Genomic DNA, 20,615 nt, shown 5'->3' on the forward strand with positions numbered 1-20,615 from the left:
GGTGCTCCACCTAAGTTTTTCAATACCACATTTGTTTTACTAACATTTTTGATAAACTATTCTTAAAGTGCCTAAATTATGCAAACTTTCAAGTATACCTTTGCTTGTCTAAACAAAGAAAAACAGGGCCAACTTCCTGCAAAATTTGGCACCAACCTTAAATCTTGATCTGATTAGCTGTTTTTTCGGGGTTGTTGCTAAATTCTGCAGGACATTGGCCCTCCACAATCAAGAATAGAACTAAAGGGTAAAAAGCGATGAGACTAGAACTATGCTGGTTCATGAAGATATGTTTGGTAATGAAAAGCTTAGTTTTAGACCCTTCATAGTGCATTTCAGGAATTATCAGCATTGTGTCCTTAATCTTAAATTGCTATAAAACTATATTGTTTTTACCCTGAAGATCGTGATGGTCCATGGCTTGGTCTCCACAACACTAGAAGTGGCTCTATGTCCACTAAAGCAGACAGGTCCAACTCAAAAGACGGCATTGCTAGTGGATTGGGAGCTCTTGGTCCATGCACCGATAAGCAGCAAGCTTCCCTCGCAACCACTTGGCCAGAGCAAAATGAGCCTACCATCAAATCCAAAGCCAAATCTATAAAGCTGAAGAAGAATGCCAAGACTGAAAATTCAAAGAAGTTAATCAGGCAGACCTCGAAAGACTCTGTGGTCCTCACAGGCTACAAGAACTTAAAGGTTCCTCACAGCGAACCGACCACCAAGTCCAAAGAAGTTGATGCTCAGTGCAATCTGAAAGATGATCTGGATGATATAGGCAAATGCGTCCTCCAAAATGATACTACAACCACCCATTGTGCTAAAGACTGCAGCACAAGCAACATTCAAGGCAATGTCAGTGTCCAGAGGGACAGCTTTTCCGGTCTTTTGAGTTTGCAAATGCAGGCTAGGCCCCAGGCAGGTACTGGAGCAGAAGCCGCACAGAGTACAGCTGCCAGAGTTGATATGACACATCCACCTGCTGGGCTCAAACATATTGATGTTAAGCCAAGCGACAAGGACCCCTACCAGGGCGATAAGGTCACCATTCTCTTACCGCACCACTCAGATCCAACCGCCAGGAGGGATGTTCCAGAGATCACACAGACCAATTTCTCTGAGTTCAAGAGTCGAGTTGGGGATGGCGCCACGTTCGTCGGAACTTGTGGAGCCGCACTGAGAAGTGATTGTGTTCCTCAAGCCTCCTCCAGGCTATCAGACTCAGGAATCGAGAGCGAACCCAGCTCTGCAACACAGCTAGCACCGGTTTCTCCATCTCCTTTTGCTGCTTCTGGCTTCGAGGCACCCACAGAGCTTATTCCACAAAACACCCATCAGAGACCACCGCCGCTCAGCCCCGCCTCTAGAGGAACCACCGTGTTGGAGGGCCTAAATCCAGAGAGCACCAGCGGCATCAGCGGAGTTCAGTCTTCCCTTACCTCCATTAACTCCCTCCCCTCAGATGATGAGGTTGAGACAGAGGACACTAGCAGGAAGTCCAGCATCCTGGTGAAGGAACAGAGTCTCATCTTTTCGGGAGAATCTCACAGCCTCCTGCAATCAAGCTCTAGAGTTTTGGCTCAACAAAAAGCCTCCATCAGTCATGGAGATGGGCCTTTCTCTAACGATGAGCACTCTGCTCTCCTGTCCCGCTGTGAAAATTCTGCTTCTGACAGGGCGACGGGATCGACTGAGACAGAATTTCCAGTTGGTGTAGGTCTGGGGCCAGAAGCAGGTAGTGAGCCTCAGACGGCCGCCCAGTCCAGTACATCAGTCACTAGCAGCACGGACCTGGTGAAGAAAGGCTTTGTGGAGAACTACTTCGGCTCTCGCTCTAGCACTGATATATCTGAGATCAGCCCGCTGGAGACTACAGCCGTGACGCTGGGGATTCAGACTTGCCCCAATGCTAATGATGAAGAAGATGAGGAGGAGGTGCAGGAAAGTGAAATGATTGAGAACGGTTACTATGAGGAGACAGACGGGCTGGTTTATGTTAATGGACTCCCAGGGGAAGAAGGGAGGTGTGATGATGGGGGAGCCGAGGGAAGAACTGTTTTTTATGATCACCTGGGTTTGGAACAGCTCCAGGAAACATACATCCCCTCAGCCGGCCTACAGACACGGCCTCCTGAACCAGCTCCAACCAGCAACGACCTGTGCTGGTACAAGAGTGCCCCTACTGCTCAGATGACAGCGTGAGTTTTCAGTTTTTTTGCAGTTTGCCATGCACAAGGGAGGGAAAAAAGATTGCCCATATTAACTTTCTTTATACATATTCTTTTTTTTGTGTGTGATTCATCAGTGTTCCAATGTTTTTTTAATTTATTATATAAACCTCTTATTCTCAGTTTTCTACCTTCTTCTGAAGGATCACATGACACTGAAGACTGGAGTAATGATGCTAAAAATTCAGCTTTGCTTCACAGAAATATATTGCATTTTCAAATAGATATATTCAAAATATATTCAAATAGAAAACAGTTATTTTACATTTTAATAATATTTCACAATATTACTGTTTTCTGTTTTGTTAATTAAATAAATGCAGCCTCAGTGAGCATAAGAGACTTAAAAGATCAAAAACTTTTGATAGGAAGTCCTATCCTTTTGACATTAAATGGAGTAGCGTTAAAAGCAAGATGTTTGTGTTTCTTATGCATAATACTTCAAAACTGTGGATTGCAGATTGCATGTATTGCATGAGCTAATATCTGTTTGTGAATCTTTAGTTTTGTCCAAGCAAAAGAGGAGTTGAAGCAACTAAAGTTGCCAGGGTTCCTGTACAGTGAGGTGGCAGATCTGGCATCCACTGTGCCATATTTCAGCATGGATGAGGATGAAAACTGTGACGAAGGCATACACCTCATAGTGTGTGTACACGGCCTGGATGGTAAGCAGTCACACTTCAATTTTTTTTAAATTGAATAACCCTTTATTAACAGATTCACATTGATTTTTCTTTTAATAAAAAAACCTTTTGATAGGTAACAGTGCAGATCTGCGTCTAGTGAAGACTTATCTGGAGCTTGGATTACCCGGTGCTCGTATAGATTTCCTAATGTCTGAGCGCAATCAGGTAAAGTGTCCTATGGACAAGAACTGGGTTTGATGGGAAGTTTAGAGAATGGAAATCACAAATATTTTAATAATACGTAATACATACTTTTATAAAGTATATGTAAAATCACTGGACATACTTTAAAAAAAGAAATACTGCAGTTGGCTTGTAAAAATTATAAACGGGTAAAATGTAATGTGTGTTACCTTTTATTTTTTTTATTCAAGAATGACACATTTGCAGATTTTGAGTCAATGACGGACAGACTTTTGGATGAAATAGTGCAGTATATTCAAATCTACAACCTCACAGTTTCCAAGATAAGGTAAGATCTTTTGCTCAAACTCAAATATATGAGAATTTAAAACTCAGATATGACAAAATCATTGCAGTATTTTTAGCGATCTATAAACATGATTTAAATATTATTTCAAAACACTAGACTAAAATTGACCACAGGGCCACTTTTTAATTTATTTTTTGACCCTGTCCCAAAAGAATCCCTTAGCCCTTTCAGTCCTCTTCCAATACTGTGTGTGGTATGAATCAGTATGCTTCATGGGTACATTCTGGCCTCACTTGAGTGCAATTTTGCACCTATAAAATGACAAATGAGACCCTGGGGTCTTTTGGGTTTTACAGACATGGAGGTCAATCTGAGTGTTCTATTTTTGTCCATTGCTTAGATAAGCTCATATTTCTAAACTCATATAATCTAAAACGCATCTAGCCTTAGAATGACAGAATCACTGTTCTCTTTTTCAGTTTTGTCGGTCACTCTCTGGGAAATCTGATTGTACGCTCTGTGCTGACACGGCCTAGGTTTAAGTGTTATCTTAGCAGACTCCACACTTTTCTGTCTCTGTCTGGACCTCATCTCGGCACACTGTACAACAGCTCGGCCCTCGTCAATACCGGTAACTCCTGGTCATAAACTCTGATTTCTTAAGATGGTAATTTATGAACCATTCATTGTTAAACTGGACCACTTACATTTTTCCTCTCTGTCAGGGTTGTGGTTTATGCAGAAGTGGAAGAAATCTGGCTCTCTGCTGCAGCTGACCTGTCGTGACCACTCAGACCCACGCCAGACTTTCCTCTATAAGCTAAGCAAGAAAGCGGGTGAGTGTGACATCATTCTGGTTTCACAAAGTCAATGCTAGTTTTGGGTTTCTCCATATCCAGTCTCTCAAACTCTGTTTCAGGTCTTCAGTTCTTTAAGAATGTGGTGCTGGTGGGGTCCCTTCAGGACCGATATGTCCCCTATCACTCTGCCCGAATTGAGATGTGCAAAACAGCCTTAAAGGATAAACAGACTGGTGAGAATTGAATTAAAGAAATAGTTCAACAGTTAAAAAAAAAATATATATATATATATATATATATATATATATATATATATATATATATATATATATATATATATATATATATATATATAAAATGTGTTCACGGGTGCCATATCAACTCTCAACGGCCACCAGGACAGTTTTATAAAAGAGCTATTTATTTATTGTAAAGTGTAATCATCACAGAAAAAAATAAATTATTCTGTCAGGTGCAGTTGAAGTAAAAAGTACCTGGGACAAACGCTGTCAAGATGAGAGGATGTAGCCGGGCTATGTCTGTGTCATTATGCCAACGTTATCTTCATAAATTTTAATGAAATAATAAGTTTACCCCTCAGAAAAATTAACTTTCCTCTCAACATTATAGCCTGTGTGTGAGCGCGGCGCATGGTCAGTGGTGAAGGCGCGCGCTGTGTATCACGCCATATAAGGACCTACACTGAAAAGTAATCAGGTCAGGTTGTTTAAATGGTTACATTTTTCGTTTGATCGGTTCATGAAAAGGTTTATCCCACCCCTCTCAAACCGATTACAATTGTATTCGGTTTGGGCATTTTTATTCTGACTGAGGTCAGATATATCAGCGTACACTCATGTACGCCGAGTGTATATATCAGCGTACACATATGTATGCCGAAAACCGATATATCAGATTCCCGATATTTAAGCATTTTTCCATAATCGGGTATCGGTTTTGTAATATCGGATTTTCCGATAAATGGAGCCATCTTGTGGACATTTTGAGAATTGCATAAGCGCGCCCATAGTTGCCAGGGTCGTGGTTTTCCCGCACAATTGGGCTATTTTAAAAAAGTAGTTGCGGGAAAAATTACGGAGGAATTATAAAGTACCATGGCCGTGAAAAAATATAAAAGTCAAAGAAAAATTAAAATGGAACGGTTTATTAGTGGGTATTGATCCCCGGGAACTAATTCACTTGGCAACAATCGCTGCACGTGAGTAGACACGTCACTTGAGCATTTCACAAATCAAGCATCATCACGTCACATGAGTTATTTTTTTACGGTCTATGGTTATGCCTTTGGTGTTTGAAGCATCAGTGCGGTTGTCCGTGGATGAACAAACAGCACTATAAAATGTCAGGTAAATGGAGAAAAACCATCACCACAAATTCTTTCTCTCTTTACTGCTAAAATCTAAAATTCAGCACCACATGAGAAGGGTGGGGAAGAGAGCATAATGTCTAAAAGAAGACAGCTCTGAGATTGTAAACTGTACACACACACACAATTTTGGAAATTACTATTTTGATTGTTTTTAAAATAAGTATCTTCACCAAAGCTGCATTTATTTTATTAAAAATAAAAAAGTGATGTTGACTGTAATATTGTGAAATATTATTAAAAAGTAAGTAACTGTTTTCTGTTTGAATACAGTAAAGTGTAATTTATCCTGTGATTTAAAGCTCTGTTTTCAGCATCATTACTCGAGTCTTCAGTGTCACATGATCCTTCAGAAATCATTATAATTTGATTATTTGCTCCTCAGAAAACATGTGATTATTATCAATGTTGAAAACACTTTTAGGATTATTTAATTAATAGAAAGTAAAAAACAAACAAACAGTATTTATCTTAAATAGAAAGCTTTTGTAACATTGTAATACCGGGGGTAGGGGGTGGGTAAACAAAGAAAGGAATACATTTATTCAAAAAGGATGCCTTAAAAATGTATATTAAGTCACGGTATAGACATTTATAAAGTTGCACAAGCTTTATATTTCAGATAAATGCTGTTCTTTTGAACTTTATATTAATTAAATAATCCTAAAAAAAACTGTTTTCAACATTGATAATAATCATAAATGATTCTTGAGGAGCAAATCATCATATTACAATGATTTCTGAAGGACCATGTGACACTGAAGACTGAAAATTCCGCTCTGAATCACATAAATAAATTGAATTTTAAAATATATTAAAATAGAAAAGTTATTTTAAATTGTAAAAATATTTCACAATAATACTGTTTAGTTTATTTTTTATCAAATAAATGCAGCCTTGGTGAGCAGAAGAGACTTCTTTAATAACAATCAGTTTTCAAAACCAAAAGTTTCCAAACTTTACATATATATGTAGCCTATATATATAGTTTATTTGTAGGCCCTTTGTAGGAATCCAGTGGTTGTCTAATTTGATTGGACACTGGAAAATTGGGCTAGTTTTTATTCCATTTGGGCGGGTTTTGAGTATAGACAGTAAAAGAAATGGACAGAGCGATCCCATTGACTTGATCCCAACGGCGGATAATGAGGCCAATAAGAGGCACTCACTTCCTGATGGCTGAGCGAACTGCGCAGGCTCAGACTGAGCTTGACGACGTAGATGTGACGTGAGCAACCTGTCTGACAGCTGTAGGTCTTCTAGTAGGTGTGGAAAGTGAAATCTGAATCACGTTGTTTAAATATTTTCTCTCGTTGCTTTTGGCTCACTATGGGCTTCTCCCCATTCTTCTCCCGTGACTTTATTGGACTTTATGTTTCCACATCCCCCCGACTGCCTCATAGACAGTTAAAGATTGTTTCTGAGCGTCTCCTCCTGTCTATACGGTAATTTCTCAACTGTGCGACAGAGTCGCGTTGGTTATGACGCAATCATTAGCCTATTTTTACAAAAACAGCTTCTACGGGACGATAGTGTAAAATACAAGGTAATGGAGCCTTTTATGCATTGTCGTGTTTCTTTAGAAATAAACAAGTCTTTAAACGCCTCAAAAAAGTGACTCAAAAATGAATGAGAGTCAATGGGATGCTAACAGCAGGTGATGGCTTGGTTAGCAATGGCCGCCCCTATGGGTGGAACGCTTTCCGAGCGCTAGATTACCCCCTTGGTTTTGAGTTGTCATTGGGCTAGAAATATATCTGGGACCTGGCAACCCTGAGCGCGCCATTGAAGGACTGCGTCTGAAGGGAGATTATCAATAGCAGTGTTCAGAGGTAAAATAACCTGCATCCCTTAATTAATCAACTTTGTTTAACGTAACAGTAATGCAAAATTGAGATAACCTCAAATAAGATGTTATGAGATGATGATATGTATAGTTATGTAGTTTAAACTTGGCGCTAGAGACGAACTCACTGACGGAGTCAGTCAGGTAATCCGTCATCATGTCACAATAAAGATGTAACTTCACATGAATGAAATAAAACAGCCATGAATGAGAGGATGTTGGAAATAAAAGCGCCAAATTTTTATTTCTCTCTCTGTGTTTATTCTCAGTCGCATTCAACCATTCTCTCACCGAGTTGTTGCTCCAGCATAAATGCTAGTCACTGTATGTAAACAGGACCGACTCATTTAAAACTCCTTAAATTATATTAACGTCTGCTATTTAACATTAACAATTCGATGTTTTATAATAAACATCGAATTACAGCTCCGTGAAAATGAATTATGCCTATCTCCACGAGACGTGTAAGTTAAAGGGATCCCCTGGTGTTGAGACTTGTATGGCTTAATATAACATAAATGATGTCTCTTACTGAATTATGTGGTAGAAAACCCATGAAAGATCTACGTTATTTAAAAAATCGATTTTATATTTGGACCATGGGCGGCGCCATGTTGTTTGCGTTCTAGGTTGATGACGTAGAATGGTTGAACTCCTCAATCAGCTGGCGTTACCCGTAGCTATTTTTACCACAATGCAACTCGAAAATTGTTTCAGAGTTAAACAAAACCAATGAATTGCTTTGTAATTGTACTTAAAACACACTCAAACATACATGTGCACACAAACTCACCTACGCAAGTCACAAACAGATCGGCGGGCACGCACACACACCTGACAGACTGCTCTGTCTCAATCGCATGCATCATCACCAAAACATCCTGCCTCTCTTCCTCACGTTACTTTATCCCATCGTCCTACCTAGATATTTCCCTCTGCTGGTCACATTAGGCATTACAGTTAATCTACTATCAACAGTCTATCTAGGATATCAACACAGGGAATAGATTGAGGGTTATGTATGCGCGCACGCAGTGCGTGTGTGTGTGTGTGTGTGTGTGTTCGCGCCGATCTGTTGGGGTGTGTGTGTGTTCGCGCCGATCTGTTGGGGTGTGTGTGTGTGTGTGTGTGTGTTCGCGCCGATCTGTTGGGGTGTGTGTGAGTCTGTGTGAGAGAGAGAGTTTGTGTGCACATGTATGTTTGAGTGCGTGAAGACAGACAGTTGTTTGTAAATCGGCTGTACACTCGTTATTGCGGTGGAACGTGAGACTGAATGACTGCACTTGAACATGTCCACTATGGTGTCGGACAACACTACAAATGTCCGTCCCTTCAAAAAATGCCCTATTTAAGGGTATAGGGTCGATTTCAGATTCAGCCCCTGTCATGGAGACTGAGCAGCCCAACATCTCGATTGAAACAGAGCCTGTCGTGTGCGCGCCTGCCGATCTGTTTGTGACTTGTGTAGGTGAGTTTGTGTGCACATGTATGTTTGAGTGTGTTTTAAGTACAATTACAAAGGAATTCATTGGTTTTGTTTAACTCTGAAACAATTTTCGAGTTGTGTTGTGGTAAAAATAGCTACGGGTAACGCCAGCTGATTGAGGAGTTCAACCATTCTACGTCATCAACCTAGAACGCAAACAACATGGCGCCGCCCATGGTCCAAATATAAAATCGATTTTTAAAATAACGTAGATCTTTCATGGGTTTTCTACCACATAATTCAGTAAGAGACATCATTTATGTTATATTAAGCCATACAAGTCTCAACACCAGGGGATCCCTTTAAATGCAGAGATGAAAACAGCGCTCTGTCATCAGCATTTCATAGACTGACACAAACATTAATTTTGATACCGTACTAGATGAGATTGACTCTTTAAGAAGAATAAATAACAAACCAGCGAATACATCAGCTTTTACAATGTTTGCATATTCCAGAGACTATTCACTCTCTATTAAACACATAAACCTTTTAAAACTAGTTTAAAATTTATGCTAATATTTATGGGGAGTTGATAGACTCAACTCTCATTTATGTTTTCCATTTGAAAACATTAGACTTTATAAGTGCATTTTGCCTGTTGTTAATATGGCTGTATTTATAAATAAGGTAAAACGGCATTTATATATATATATATATATATATATATATATATATCAGTTATCGGCACATAAACATGCAAATAACCGGTATCGGTTATAGGAAAAAAAATATCGGTCGAACACTACTTATTACACACACAGGGATGCGCAGCAGCACTCAAACATTTTTAAATATGAAAATTAAAGGAATAAAATGTAGATATTTTTAGATTTATGAACACAATAATTATCTTGTACATGTCATAATGGATAGTCATTGGATATATCAGAATTAATCTACCCATTTCCTGAAGAGGGTGACACAGAAGTCAAACCTCTCCCGCCCCAATCCCACGGAAAAACTGAAAATTCCTGTCCCAATCCCAGAGGAATAACTCCTGTTCCTCTCCCGTGTATTTATTTTTTTTTTGGGTCGGAATCTGTCAGTTAAAGTAAAAAATTCAGTACAGATCACAGCATGCCCACTTATTTGAATTCAAATCCAAAATGTAGTTTATTGAACTGAAAGCCAGCTTAAACACTGCACGCACGTTAAATTCAATGGAAATCATCTATGCAAACACAGGCACGCACACACAAGACAGTAAATGTCATTTTGGTTACTTCAGACTGCCCAGAAATGTCAGTGAGCATATCTGAGGTATCATTTCCCGACAGTAGTCGTTGCAGCGTGGCTTTGCATGTCCGACTCTATTTTGATATGCATTGGGGAAGCCTCCTCCTCTTATTGGTGGTTGGCATTGGCATACCAATTTGGTGCATTACCTCTGTTATGGGTGTGGAGCACGTCATTCACCTAACCAGCCACACCAAAGCAAAAAGGAGAGCATAGAGACAGGGCAACTAGAATTGAGTTCAAAATGAAAACATCACAGTTGGTGGTATCATAGTGTTATTACGATTCCCAGTCCCGCCCACTCCCGCTGAAATGTATTCCTCTCCTGTCCCAATCACGTGATTAATAGTGATTTTGTTTGCCATCCCGCAGGATTCGCGAAAAAATGTCACCCTCTAATTTGCGGTAATGATGAGCAAGCAGGCATCATTGGACGAGCAGAACCGTTTCCTCGCTAGAGAAGCATTCAGTTTTTCCGCTTGCAAATTCCGCCATGTAAATAGCGAATCCGCCATGGCTTTAAACTGGCTTTTGAAGAGAATGGGAGATGAGACTGATTGGTTTATTGTACTTTATACCCAAAACAGACCCATAACTCATTAAGAGAATAGGTACAACCCTTCTTGACCATGCTCCGGGGTCACTGACACGTCCTATGTGCATTTGAGCCTTGCGCTTTAGACCATGCACTTAGATCGTTAAAATGTTCCATACAATTATTTGACTGTTTCTAATAACATATTCCTCTCCTTTTCCTGGTTCTTTCTCTCTCCATCCTGTGATCAGGTCCAGTGTATGCCGAGATGATCGAGAACCTTCTACTCCCCGTGCTTCAGAACAAAGACTGTAACCTGGTGCGTTACGACGTCATCCATGCGCTGCCCAACACCGCCAACTCCCTGATTGGTCGGGCAGCCCACATCGCTGTCCTGGACTCTGAGATTTTCCTGGAAAAGTTCTTTCTGGTTGCGGGGCTCAAGTTTTTTCAGTAGCCTTGCTAGATCGGAAGCGAATACCTCACAGCATACGGACGTTTTTCTGGTTATTTTTTTCCTCACGGTTTTAAGTATACTCTTGGAGGTAAAGCAAAATATATCAGTGTTATTTTGTTGTTGATTTTATTTCTATATAGTCTGTTGTGAATGTGGGATTTATCGGTTTTATTTTTCTACTGCAATTTTTTTTTTTTTTTATCATTTGAATTTTTTATTCATTATTATTCATGTTTTATTATTAGGAAAATCAAACCTCCTTGTGGTATTTTTTCAGTGTTATTTATGTACAATGTTAATTTTTACCATTTTCGTTTAACAATTCATTCTATTAAACTATCTTATGCTGAACTGGAAATGTAGCTGCTAAAAAAGAATGAACTATTTATTGGGGGTGGAGAGCCGACGGGTCGTCTTCGTGGTGAAAGCACGTTCACTTGAACATTCTGGCATCTAGGGTTGGCTTGCATCCGAACTGCATAAAACTTTTTTTCTATTAAGAAATTGCCATTTGACTACACATTTTTTACAAAGCTTTTTTTTATTACAATGTCAAAGGCTTCCTGAACCTGGACGAACGTGATTGTAGCTGAAATGAAGCACCCTTGGACCACGTGTTGGTTTTATACGATGTCTCTGGTGCCCATTGCATTCTCATGCACAATCTCTCAACCCAGCCTGGTGTTGGGTGGAGGAAACGCACGCTTGGCATGCTAGCATTTTCTTTTTATTACAGGGGATACAGGTAACTACCATAATTAACAGTGGGCCAGGTGTGTGGGATAGACCATAGACGGTTAACCAGTATAAAACAGCACAAATCCTAGTAATCAGATCACATAGTTTTGGGAAAGTATTTATGTTCGGTTTCCTATGGAGTTCATTTGATGCTTGTGTGGAAAAAAATACGTACAAAAAATATTGAAATTATCCGGTTTTTGTTAAAATAGTTTTGTAACATGGACTCCACATTTCATTAAATGTATTCGCAATAAATGCTTTTGTCCTCTTTGAATAGAAGCTTTGTTTCATGAAACAAGCCTATTATTGTATTTAATTCTTAAGGAATATTTCCAAACCTGTGTAAGCTCATTTTCATAATAGTAGGTATACCCTCATATCTCATGACTATTTCTCCCAATTACCCCCCCCCCCCCCCCCCCCCCCCCCCCCCACACACACACACACACAAAAGGCCATCTAGCAGTTTTAAAAAATACTGCACGTTATGCGGAAGACCATTGTTCTGATTGTGCTTTTGCTCTGCGTGACTGTGCAGATGAATACAGTTCTTTCTCATAACTAAAAAAAGAGAGACTATCCCACTGCTCCTAAAACATCCACTAGGATTAAAGGGTTAGTTCACCCAAAAATAAAAAGTTCTGTCATTAATTACTTACCCTCATGTAGTTTGACACTGTAAGACCTCCGTTTATATTCGTAACACAGATGAAGATATTTTTGTTAAAATCCGATGGCTCAGAAAGGCCTTCATTGACACCAAAAAAAAAACAACTAAATAATGACTTGTATAGTGATGGGCCGATTTCAAAACAAAGTTTCGAAGCGTTATGAATCATTGTATCGATTCATGATTCGGATCACGTGTCAAACTGCTGAAATCACGTGACTTTGGCGATCCGAATCATGAATCGATACGCCATTTCATAACGGTTCGAAGCTTCGTTTTGAAATCGGCCCATCATTATTTAAGTCGTTGTTTTGGGTTTTTTTGCGCACCAAAACTATTTGCGGCGCTTCATTGTAGGAGCCCCTGTAGTGAGATGGACTTTTCACGAAGTCTTTAGTGCCTTTATGGGTCTTGAGAGAGGAAATGACATTGGTGTCAATGAAGGCCTTTGAGCCATCGGATTTCAACAAAAATATCTTCATTTGTGTTCCGAAGATGAACAAAGGTCTTACGGGTGTTGAACGATATGAGGGGGAGTAATTAATGACAGAATTTTCTTTTTTGGGTGATTAACAGATTTAAGCAGTTTAAATGGATAGGATCTCAAGCTAAAGATGTTATTATACCCATAAAAGGTTGCTACTACTTTTTTAAAATAAATTCCTTGTAGCGCGGAGCTATAACCATAATGAAACGAACCTTCACAGAAGATAATGCTTTATAGTGAACTCTGTTAGAGAGCTGTATATGGTGATGTATCTGTTCAAAAAAATACCTTATTCACCTGTTGAATAAAAAACATCTCCATGCCGCTTTTAAAACATTTCAAATCCCTCGGTTCTCGCCGGAAAGCCAAGCCAAGCATGGTATTCGGTCACATTGTTTTTTGTCAGCAGACTCCTCTCTGTGCGGCGTTTAAAAAACAAAAAGCAGGTGATGGTTCGCCAGATTCAAGATTTAGCCAAGTATAGGTCTGCAGGATACTAGATCACTGGGTGTGGCCATAAACCCAGGAGCGTTTTTCACGCTACCCGATTTGGCCACGTCACAGTGCACTGATTCATTAAGCTCTGAAACTTCAGGAAGCTGTTTTGAAATCAGCCCACCACTATAGAAGTCGTTATTTAAAAAAAAAATTTGCACACAAAAACTATTCTTGTCGCTTCATAAAATTATTGTAGAACCACTGTAGTGAGATGGGCTTTTTAACAGTGTCTTTAGTGCCTTTTATGGGACTTGAGAGAGGAAATGTCATTGCTTCCAATGGAGGCCTTTCACAGACTCTGTCCCCGTACTACGGAAGAGGATTAGGGCCAAGCAAAAAAAAAAAAAAAAGCATCTCGAGATTAAAGTCATTATAATGCGAGATTAAACTCGTTAAATTTCGAGAAAAAAAGTCGAGATACAATCTCGAGAATAAACTCATTAAATATCGAGAATAAAGTCGTTCTGTTTCGAGAAAAAACTCGTTATATTTCGAGAAAAAAGTCAAAATAAAATCTTGAGAATAAACTCATTAAATATCGAGAATAAAATCGTTGTGTTTCGAGAAAATTTTTGTTATATTTCGAGAAAAAAGTCGAAATAAAATCTTGAGAATAAACTCATTAAATATCGAGAATAAAGTCGTTGTTTCGAGAAAAAACTCGTTATATTTCGAGAAAAAAAGTCGAAATAAAATCTTGAGAATAACGCATTCGATCAGTGTTCATTGCATACTGATAGAGGACATGGCAGAGTTGGATCACTTAGTCAAGCTATATTTCAGACTTTCTTTCAGTAACAAAGAAATACTATCAACTTTAGCTAATTATGACAAAATTATATTAATGTCCTCTATATCAGTATGCTATGCAATGAACACTGATCGAATGCGTTATTCTCAAGATTTTATTTCGACTTTTTTTCTCGAAATATAACAAGTTTTTTCTCGAAACACAACGACTTTATTCTCAATATTTAATGAGTTTATTCTCAAGATTTTATTTCTACTTTTTTCTCGAAATATAACGAGTTTTTTCTCGAAACAGAACGACTTTATTCTCGATATTTAATGAGTTTATTCCCAAGATATTATTTCGACTTTTTTTCTCGAAATTTAACGAGTTTAATCTCGCATTATAATGACTTTAATCTCGAGATGCTTTTTTTTTTTTTTTTTTTTTTTTGCTTGGCCCTAATCCTCTTCCGTAACTCCCACACACATCAATAGCCGCCGCAATTTTCTTTTAAACAAAAATAACGGCTTATTCCTTCCTTTTATGAATACAACATTTATCTACAATAAGGAAAGTAGCCTAGTATTCCTTGTGATAAGATTTTTCATTTGTCAAAACAAATGAAACGGTTTTAAAGCACAGTCGAACGCTGAGCATGATGTGAGCCTTAATAAGAGAATAGAAATCTTACTGAACAAACTAAGTAAAGACAACTCCAAAATAAATGAGTCTGACAAAATGTTTCAACATATAAACCACAAAACATACCAAATATCACAATTAAATATGCTCACATGATGATAATTACAAGGGTTAATTATTTTTTTTTAAATAAATATTTATGATTTTACTCCAAAGACTTTTACTCTAAAAATTTCAGAGCCCTTTTGGAGGGGTGGATGGTAAATAATGGCTTCAGCAGACATGTAATTAACTGCGCTTAATGAACTGTCTTTTTTTGGAGAAGGCATTTATGAACTGTCCTCATATGGAAAAGAGTTGCATGTAGGGTCATTGGTATCTTTTGTTCTCTAGATGGCAGTGTTCACTTGATCTCAGAATTGGAGAACATGAACACAATTTAAACAGTTTGGAGTACATTTAACTTGTGGTGCATTTCATCTTGTACTCGACAGTGTTATTTTATTATTACTGAGATACTAGTATAGGTTTTATTTTATATAGCCGTATTAATTTTTAACGTTTTTTTACTTCGTTTTTTGAATCTATTTAGTTTTTACTGTTGTTTTTTGTTTGTTTTGCTACAACTATGTTAATTTTGTTTTATATATTTATTTTTAATATATTGATCTTTGCCATGAAACTAGCTACAGATGCTGATGTGGCAATGCATTTTTTATGTTTTACTATACTCTTATTTTAATTTTAGGTAGTTCATGAAGTTGAGATTTGAATGAGAAAAAATAAAATGTAAAGTTACTTAACCTGAAATAAAATAAGTTTGTTTAATTTTAATACTATATATATATATATATATATATATATATATATATATATATATATATATATATATATATATATTTTTTTTTTCAGTTCAAGTTATGAAACATTTTTTTTAGTTTCAGTTAACTATCCATTGTAAAACAAATATTGTTGGTTTAACTTTTTTAAAAAAGTAACCTGGTTGCCTTAAAATGTTGAGTTTGTTGAAAATTTGAGTTAATACAATGAAGGAAATTGGTTTAAAAAAAATAGAAACTCTAAATATTATTGTATCTGAACCACATAAAACAAGTTTTTGTGATAAATCAAGAAAATTGCACAATTTGCCATGTCTTACTGCATTAATACAAATAAAACACAATTACGCAATATGCTTACTAAATATTTTAATATATTTCAATAACGGATGATGTAAATTCTCAAAAAAAAATATTTTATTAACTCAGTTTTAATTTCAATGAACTCAAAACTTTAAGGCAACCAGGTAACTTCTTAAATATTTTTTTACAGTAACCTTGTACTTTTTAAATAAAATATAGAACTTAATTGCTGCCAGAAGCATCATAATTAGTGATTCATAAAATATTTAAGTCTATAATGCACATTTATATCTAGCAAGGAATGATCCTGCGTAATAAATTTTTTCTTTCCTCTATTTAGCACCTAGTGTTTTTGCTGCATGTGGCCTCTTGAAACCAGCTGACCTTCGGAATGCGGGGGTCACCATGGAAACCTTAAAGACCTGAATGAAAGCAGCCTGTTGAGCGGCACCACCCCCAGTCCTCTGGACTCCCTATCCAAGGGCCGGACGGGGCTGCGGGATGATGTCATGCGGTCTAGGAACAGAGGGAACAGTGGGTGATGACCTGGGCAGAGAGAAAGACAGAGATCGGAGGTCATGTGAATATGATCACAGCAGGGGTCAGTGGCTAAAGACAGCACACGGCCATTTTTATGGAGACTCTTAAAAGGCTGAAATTGTCAAGACGGCAGACCGCTTTTTTGCACAATGGAAGCAGAGAATAATCCCTAACGGCCTGTCATGACCCCTAATTACCCCCCACACACACAAACACACACAGCACAGCTCATATTAAACTCTAATTTTCTTGCTGAATTATCAAGATGTGTTGATGGATAATAATTGGCAAGCAGTGGTCTCTGCTGGCCTGAATTAGAGTAATCTCAGACAGGTTGATGCTAATCTTGATTTGTAATCTGCTTGTTATGGATTTAATCTGATCCAGGCAGGTCCAGAGATTTGAATGTTGTTGCCCAAAGAAGAGGAAACCCCACAGAAGTAAAGATAAAAGATGATGAGGGTGATCTCATATTTCTGCGATATTTGCACATGTACACATCTAGCAGTTAAATCACCCTCCCTGTAAAAAATAAAAAATGTTTTTACCTTAAAAAAGTAAGTAACCTGGTTGCCTTAAAATTGAGTTCATTGAAATAAATAAAAAATGTGTTGATGCAATGAAGGAAATTTGTTTAATAAATAGAAACTCTAAATATTATTGTATCTGAACCACATAAAAAAAGTGATGAATTATTAAAATAGCACAATTTGGCATTTTTCACTACGTCATCACAAATAAAATACACACAATTACCCAATATGCTTACAAAATATTTTAATAAAGGTTGTTGATTTTCAAAAAAGTTCATTGTATTAGCTCACATTTTACATTTCAGTGAACTCAAAATGTTAAGGCAACCAGGCAGTTTATTTTTTAAAGAATTTTTTACAGTGCAATATTTCACTATAAATAACCATAATTTCCAACAAAATAACTGTAAAAAAAAACTATATGATCAATAAATTGTGTTTTTACATTGATTTAACTCATTAAAATAAGTTAAGCAATTTTCATTTTATGTAAGATTCAAATTATTTTTAAGTCAGTTTAATTTAGCTAATTTAAGGTGAAATGACTTAATCATTTTTAATTAACTTTATTATTATTATTATTACACCTTGTATTTACTACAGATATTGTTACTGTTGTAAAATCTAAATAAATTAAATATGGGATCTCCTTCAAGCAATATAGTCAGCTTGTTTGACAATAGTAAAATTTCAGGATCTTATTTGATTTTTTTATATGAATATGTAAAAGGTTTTCTGATCTTTGTTGTTATTTATTTATTTATTTATTATGACAAGTTTTAGGATCCATTTCAGGTTGTACAAGGTTACAGTGTCAAGGTTTTAATGATGATTTGTATCATTATTTTGCATGTAAATGATTGTTTGTTTGACGATGGTGGCTAAAAAACACGTTACCACAGTTTTACTGAATAAAAACAATTCTTTTTTCTTTCTTTTTCTATTGCTTCCATGGTGATTTTTTTTTTGTAGTTCCGCAACATGCGTTTTACAAGGCGTTTTGCATGACCATGACCAATAAACAAGCTCGCAGTAAAACCATGAGTATTTGATGCATTTTACACTTTAAACTTTAATGCATTCTTCCATCAGAGCAACAAAATGCAGTGCGTACAGTGCTGCATTCCCACGTTAGACAAGCACTGAGTTGTTGTGTATCAATTTTAAGGAATGTCATACATATTCATGAATGGGATGGGGGGGGGAGACTTGGAGTTGGATATGTTCACCACCACAGACAGCCAACGTTTTACAGTTTCCCTCCACTATTACATTGTTAACGTACATTATTGATTGTCGATGACAAATACAAAATTCAAATCAGTAGTGGTGTATTAGTTGTTCGCGCGGTGTAATGAAATCACCCCCCCCCCCCCCCCCGCAGTGGTGATTTGGTTTCGTCCGATCTACTACTCCGATTCTCTCATCAGTCAGTCAGTCAGTGAGCGCGCGTCTGTGTTTATGCGAGTTCTACAATAACAGCATCCACCCTCAAAACAAACATACACTCGGGAATTTAATAAGAGGTAAGTGTTTTTCCCGCCTTGTCTGAGGGCAATTTATTTGTATTTGAAGCTATAATGGCCTAGTAAGAATATTTATGTTTATGTCTTGTGTAAAATCATGTAATTAGTTTTTGGTTTTTGACGTGTTTCTCCCTTCTGCAATATTTCGACAAGTGTTCCACTAGTCCTAATTTACTGGAAGGTTTTTCCACCTTCTTTATAGTCATTAAAGTTGATTTGACCATATATATTTTCAAATTTCAAATATTATACAAATATATAAATGCTATTTAAACATATTATTTATTATTATATAGCCTATTCCATTATAAGTTTAATTTTCTGATAATTTTTGCATATATCGAGTAGTTTTCTCTATATAGCCTAGTAGCTAATTAAAGCTGAACTTTCTAGAGCACACTCCACTGTTGATTGTAAAAGGTCTATAGTATTAATGCAGAAACTTTGGTTAACTTTTCAATGGATAATTCAGTGTCGATTCTGTTATTCAAAATCTGGAAATGTATGCTGATTTGTGTGTTTTTATGAGTGATATTGTAACTTGCTGTCAGTTACTTTCCCACCCAACAAGTTGCACTGCATGTTCTTTCATACAGTTGGTGAGGTTGTGGTGTGTGGACTCTATTCAGACATTGCTGGTTTTAATGCAGAACACTATCAAATATGGCCCATAAATGGGGTGAAAATATATCTGTGTATATATGCATATCGTTAAATGGAAATGATATGAACTTTTTTGTTGTGAGAACGATTCAGAAAGGAAAGCAGTTGGAATTTAATTGCGGATATAACAGACTCACCCTCTGACATGTCTAAACACGAATGCACATTCAACGGGCTAGAGGTATGATGGTTCATGACAAGATGAGTGATTTTTTTTTTTCAGAGCCACAGGTGGGTGGAAAACCGGCTTTAGACTTGTCCTCAGATCCTAGTTGGTAAAGCCTTGTGATTGGCATTGGCCAATAACTTGAAGGGTTCTTCCTGTAGGAACCTCATTTCGCTTGAAGTGCCTGTTTTAGACGAATACACATTACTTGTCTTCATTTTTTCCTTATCAAACGAGCTCATCATCATGTAGTGTAACCTGTTACCCTAAGGCTTAACTGAAGCTTTTTTCACTGGAATTGACCCACACAGTGTATAGGCTATGCCTTCAGAGGTGTTGGGACATGGCAGGGGAAGGAAAACTCCTTAAGCACATAGCCTGTTGTGTTTTGAACAGCGTGCTTGTGCTGAAGATTTTATCTGGCTTTGAGGCTCAAGTGATCCTTCCTTATCAGTCCTTATAGAATAAGTGACTCTTCCAGTCTGAAGAATGCAGGCTTGAAGATTGATTTACATGTGTTGTTTTCAGGGAGGCGTGTGCAGTGTGCCTGAAAGTTTGCTGTTTTAGAGTTACAATATTCAACTGAACATTTATTCAGCATTTATTCACACTAATATTTTTCGTAATTTATTCACTTTTTTTCCCTCCATACACTGCCGTTCAAAAAAAATATCGGTAAGATGTTTAATGTTTTCAGAAGAAGTCTCTTATGCTCACCCAGGTTGGATTTATTGTTAAATAATATTAAACGCGTTGCCTCACAACAATTACAAAATGTAATTTATTTCTGTGATGCAAAGCTGAATTATCAGCATCACTAATTGTCACATCACTAGAAATCATTCTAATATGCTGATTTGCTGCTCAAGAAACATTTATTATTATCAATGTTGAAACCGGTTGTAAAACGTATTTTTAGGATTCTTTGAAGAAGTTCAAAAGAACAGTATTAATCTGAAATAGAAACATTTTGCAACATTCTACTACCATTCAAAAGTTTTGGATCTATTTTTTTAACTTAAAAAAAAGAATACATTTATTCAGCAAGGATGCATTCAATTGATCAAAAGTGACAATAAAGACATTTATAATGTTACAAAATAGTTTATATAAAACAAATGCTGTTCTTTTGACCTTTCTATTCATCAAAGAATCATGTTTTCACGAATGAACTGTT

At 37.1% G+C, this 20,615-nt stretch overlaps 2 protein-coding genes across 4 annotated transcripts in view; both read left to right on the forward strand.

The window, feature by feature from the left end:
- fam135a (family with sequence similarity 135 member A) overlaps nt 1–17,434 on the forward strand; it is a 53,748-nt gene extending 36,314 nt beyond the window's left edge. For 2 of the 3 annotated variants that reach the window (XM_067421444.1, XM_067421445.1), the window contains 8 exons: nt 404–2,198; nt 2,733–2,893; nt 2,988–3,079; nt 3,289–3,386; nt 3,827–3,978; nt 4,073–4,183; nt 4,267–4,380; nt 10,892–12,117. In XM_067421444.1, the coding sequence (XP_067277545.1) occupies nt 404–2,198; nt 2,733–2,893; nt 2,988–3,079; nt 3,289–3,386; nt 3,827–3,978; nt 4,073–4,183; nt 4,267–4,380; nt 10,892–11,097 (2,729 nt within the window). In that variant the 3' untranslated portion in view covers nt 11,098–12,117. Of the gene's footprint in view, nt 1–403; nt 2,199–2,732; nt 2,894–2,987; nt 3,080–3,288; nt 3,387–3,826; nt 3,979–4,072; nt 4,184–4,266; nt 4,381–10,891; nt 12,118–16,350 lie in introns of those variants that run through there. The other variant, XR_010898677.1, reaches the window with a different exon arrangement.
- A 1,094-nt stretch (nt 17,435–18,528) lies between these two features.
- The window catches only part of zgc:172136 (uncharacterized protein LOC566376 homolog), a 33,141-nt gene continuing 31,054 nt past the window's right edge, over nt 18,529–20,615 (forward strand). The window contains exon 1 of the mRNA XM_067421730.1: nt 18,529–18,609. The gene's annotated coding sequence lies outside the window, so the exon portion shown is untranslated. The remainder of the gene's footprint in view (nt 18,610–20,615) is intronic.

Source organism: Pseudorasbora parva, chromosome 17 (assembly GCF_024679245.1).
Source record: "Pseudorasbora parva isolate DD20220531a chromosome 17, ASM2467924v1, whole genome shotgun sequence".
NCBI lineage: Eukaryota > Metazoa > Chordata > Actinopteri > Cypriniformes > Gobionidae > Pseudorasbora > Pseudorasbora parva.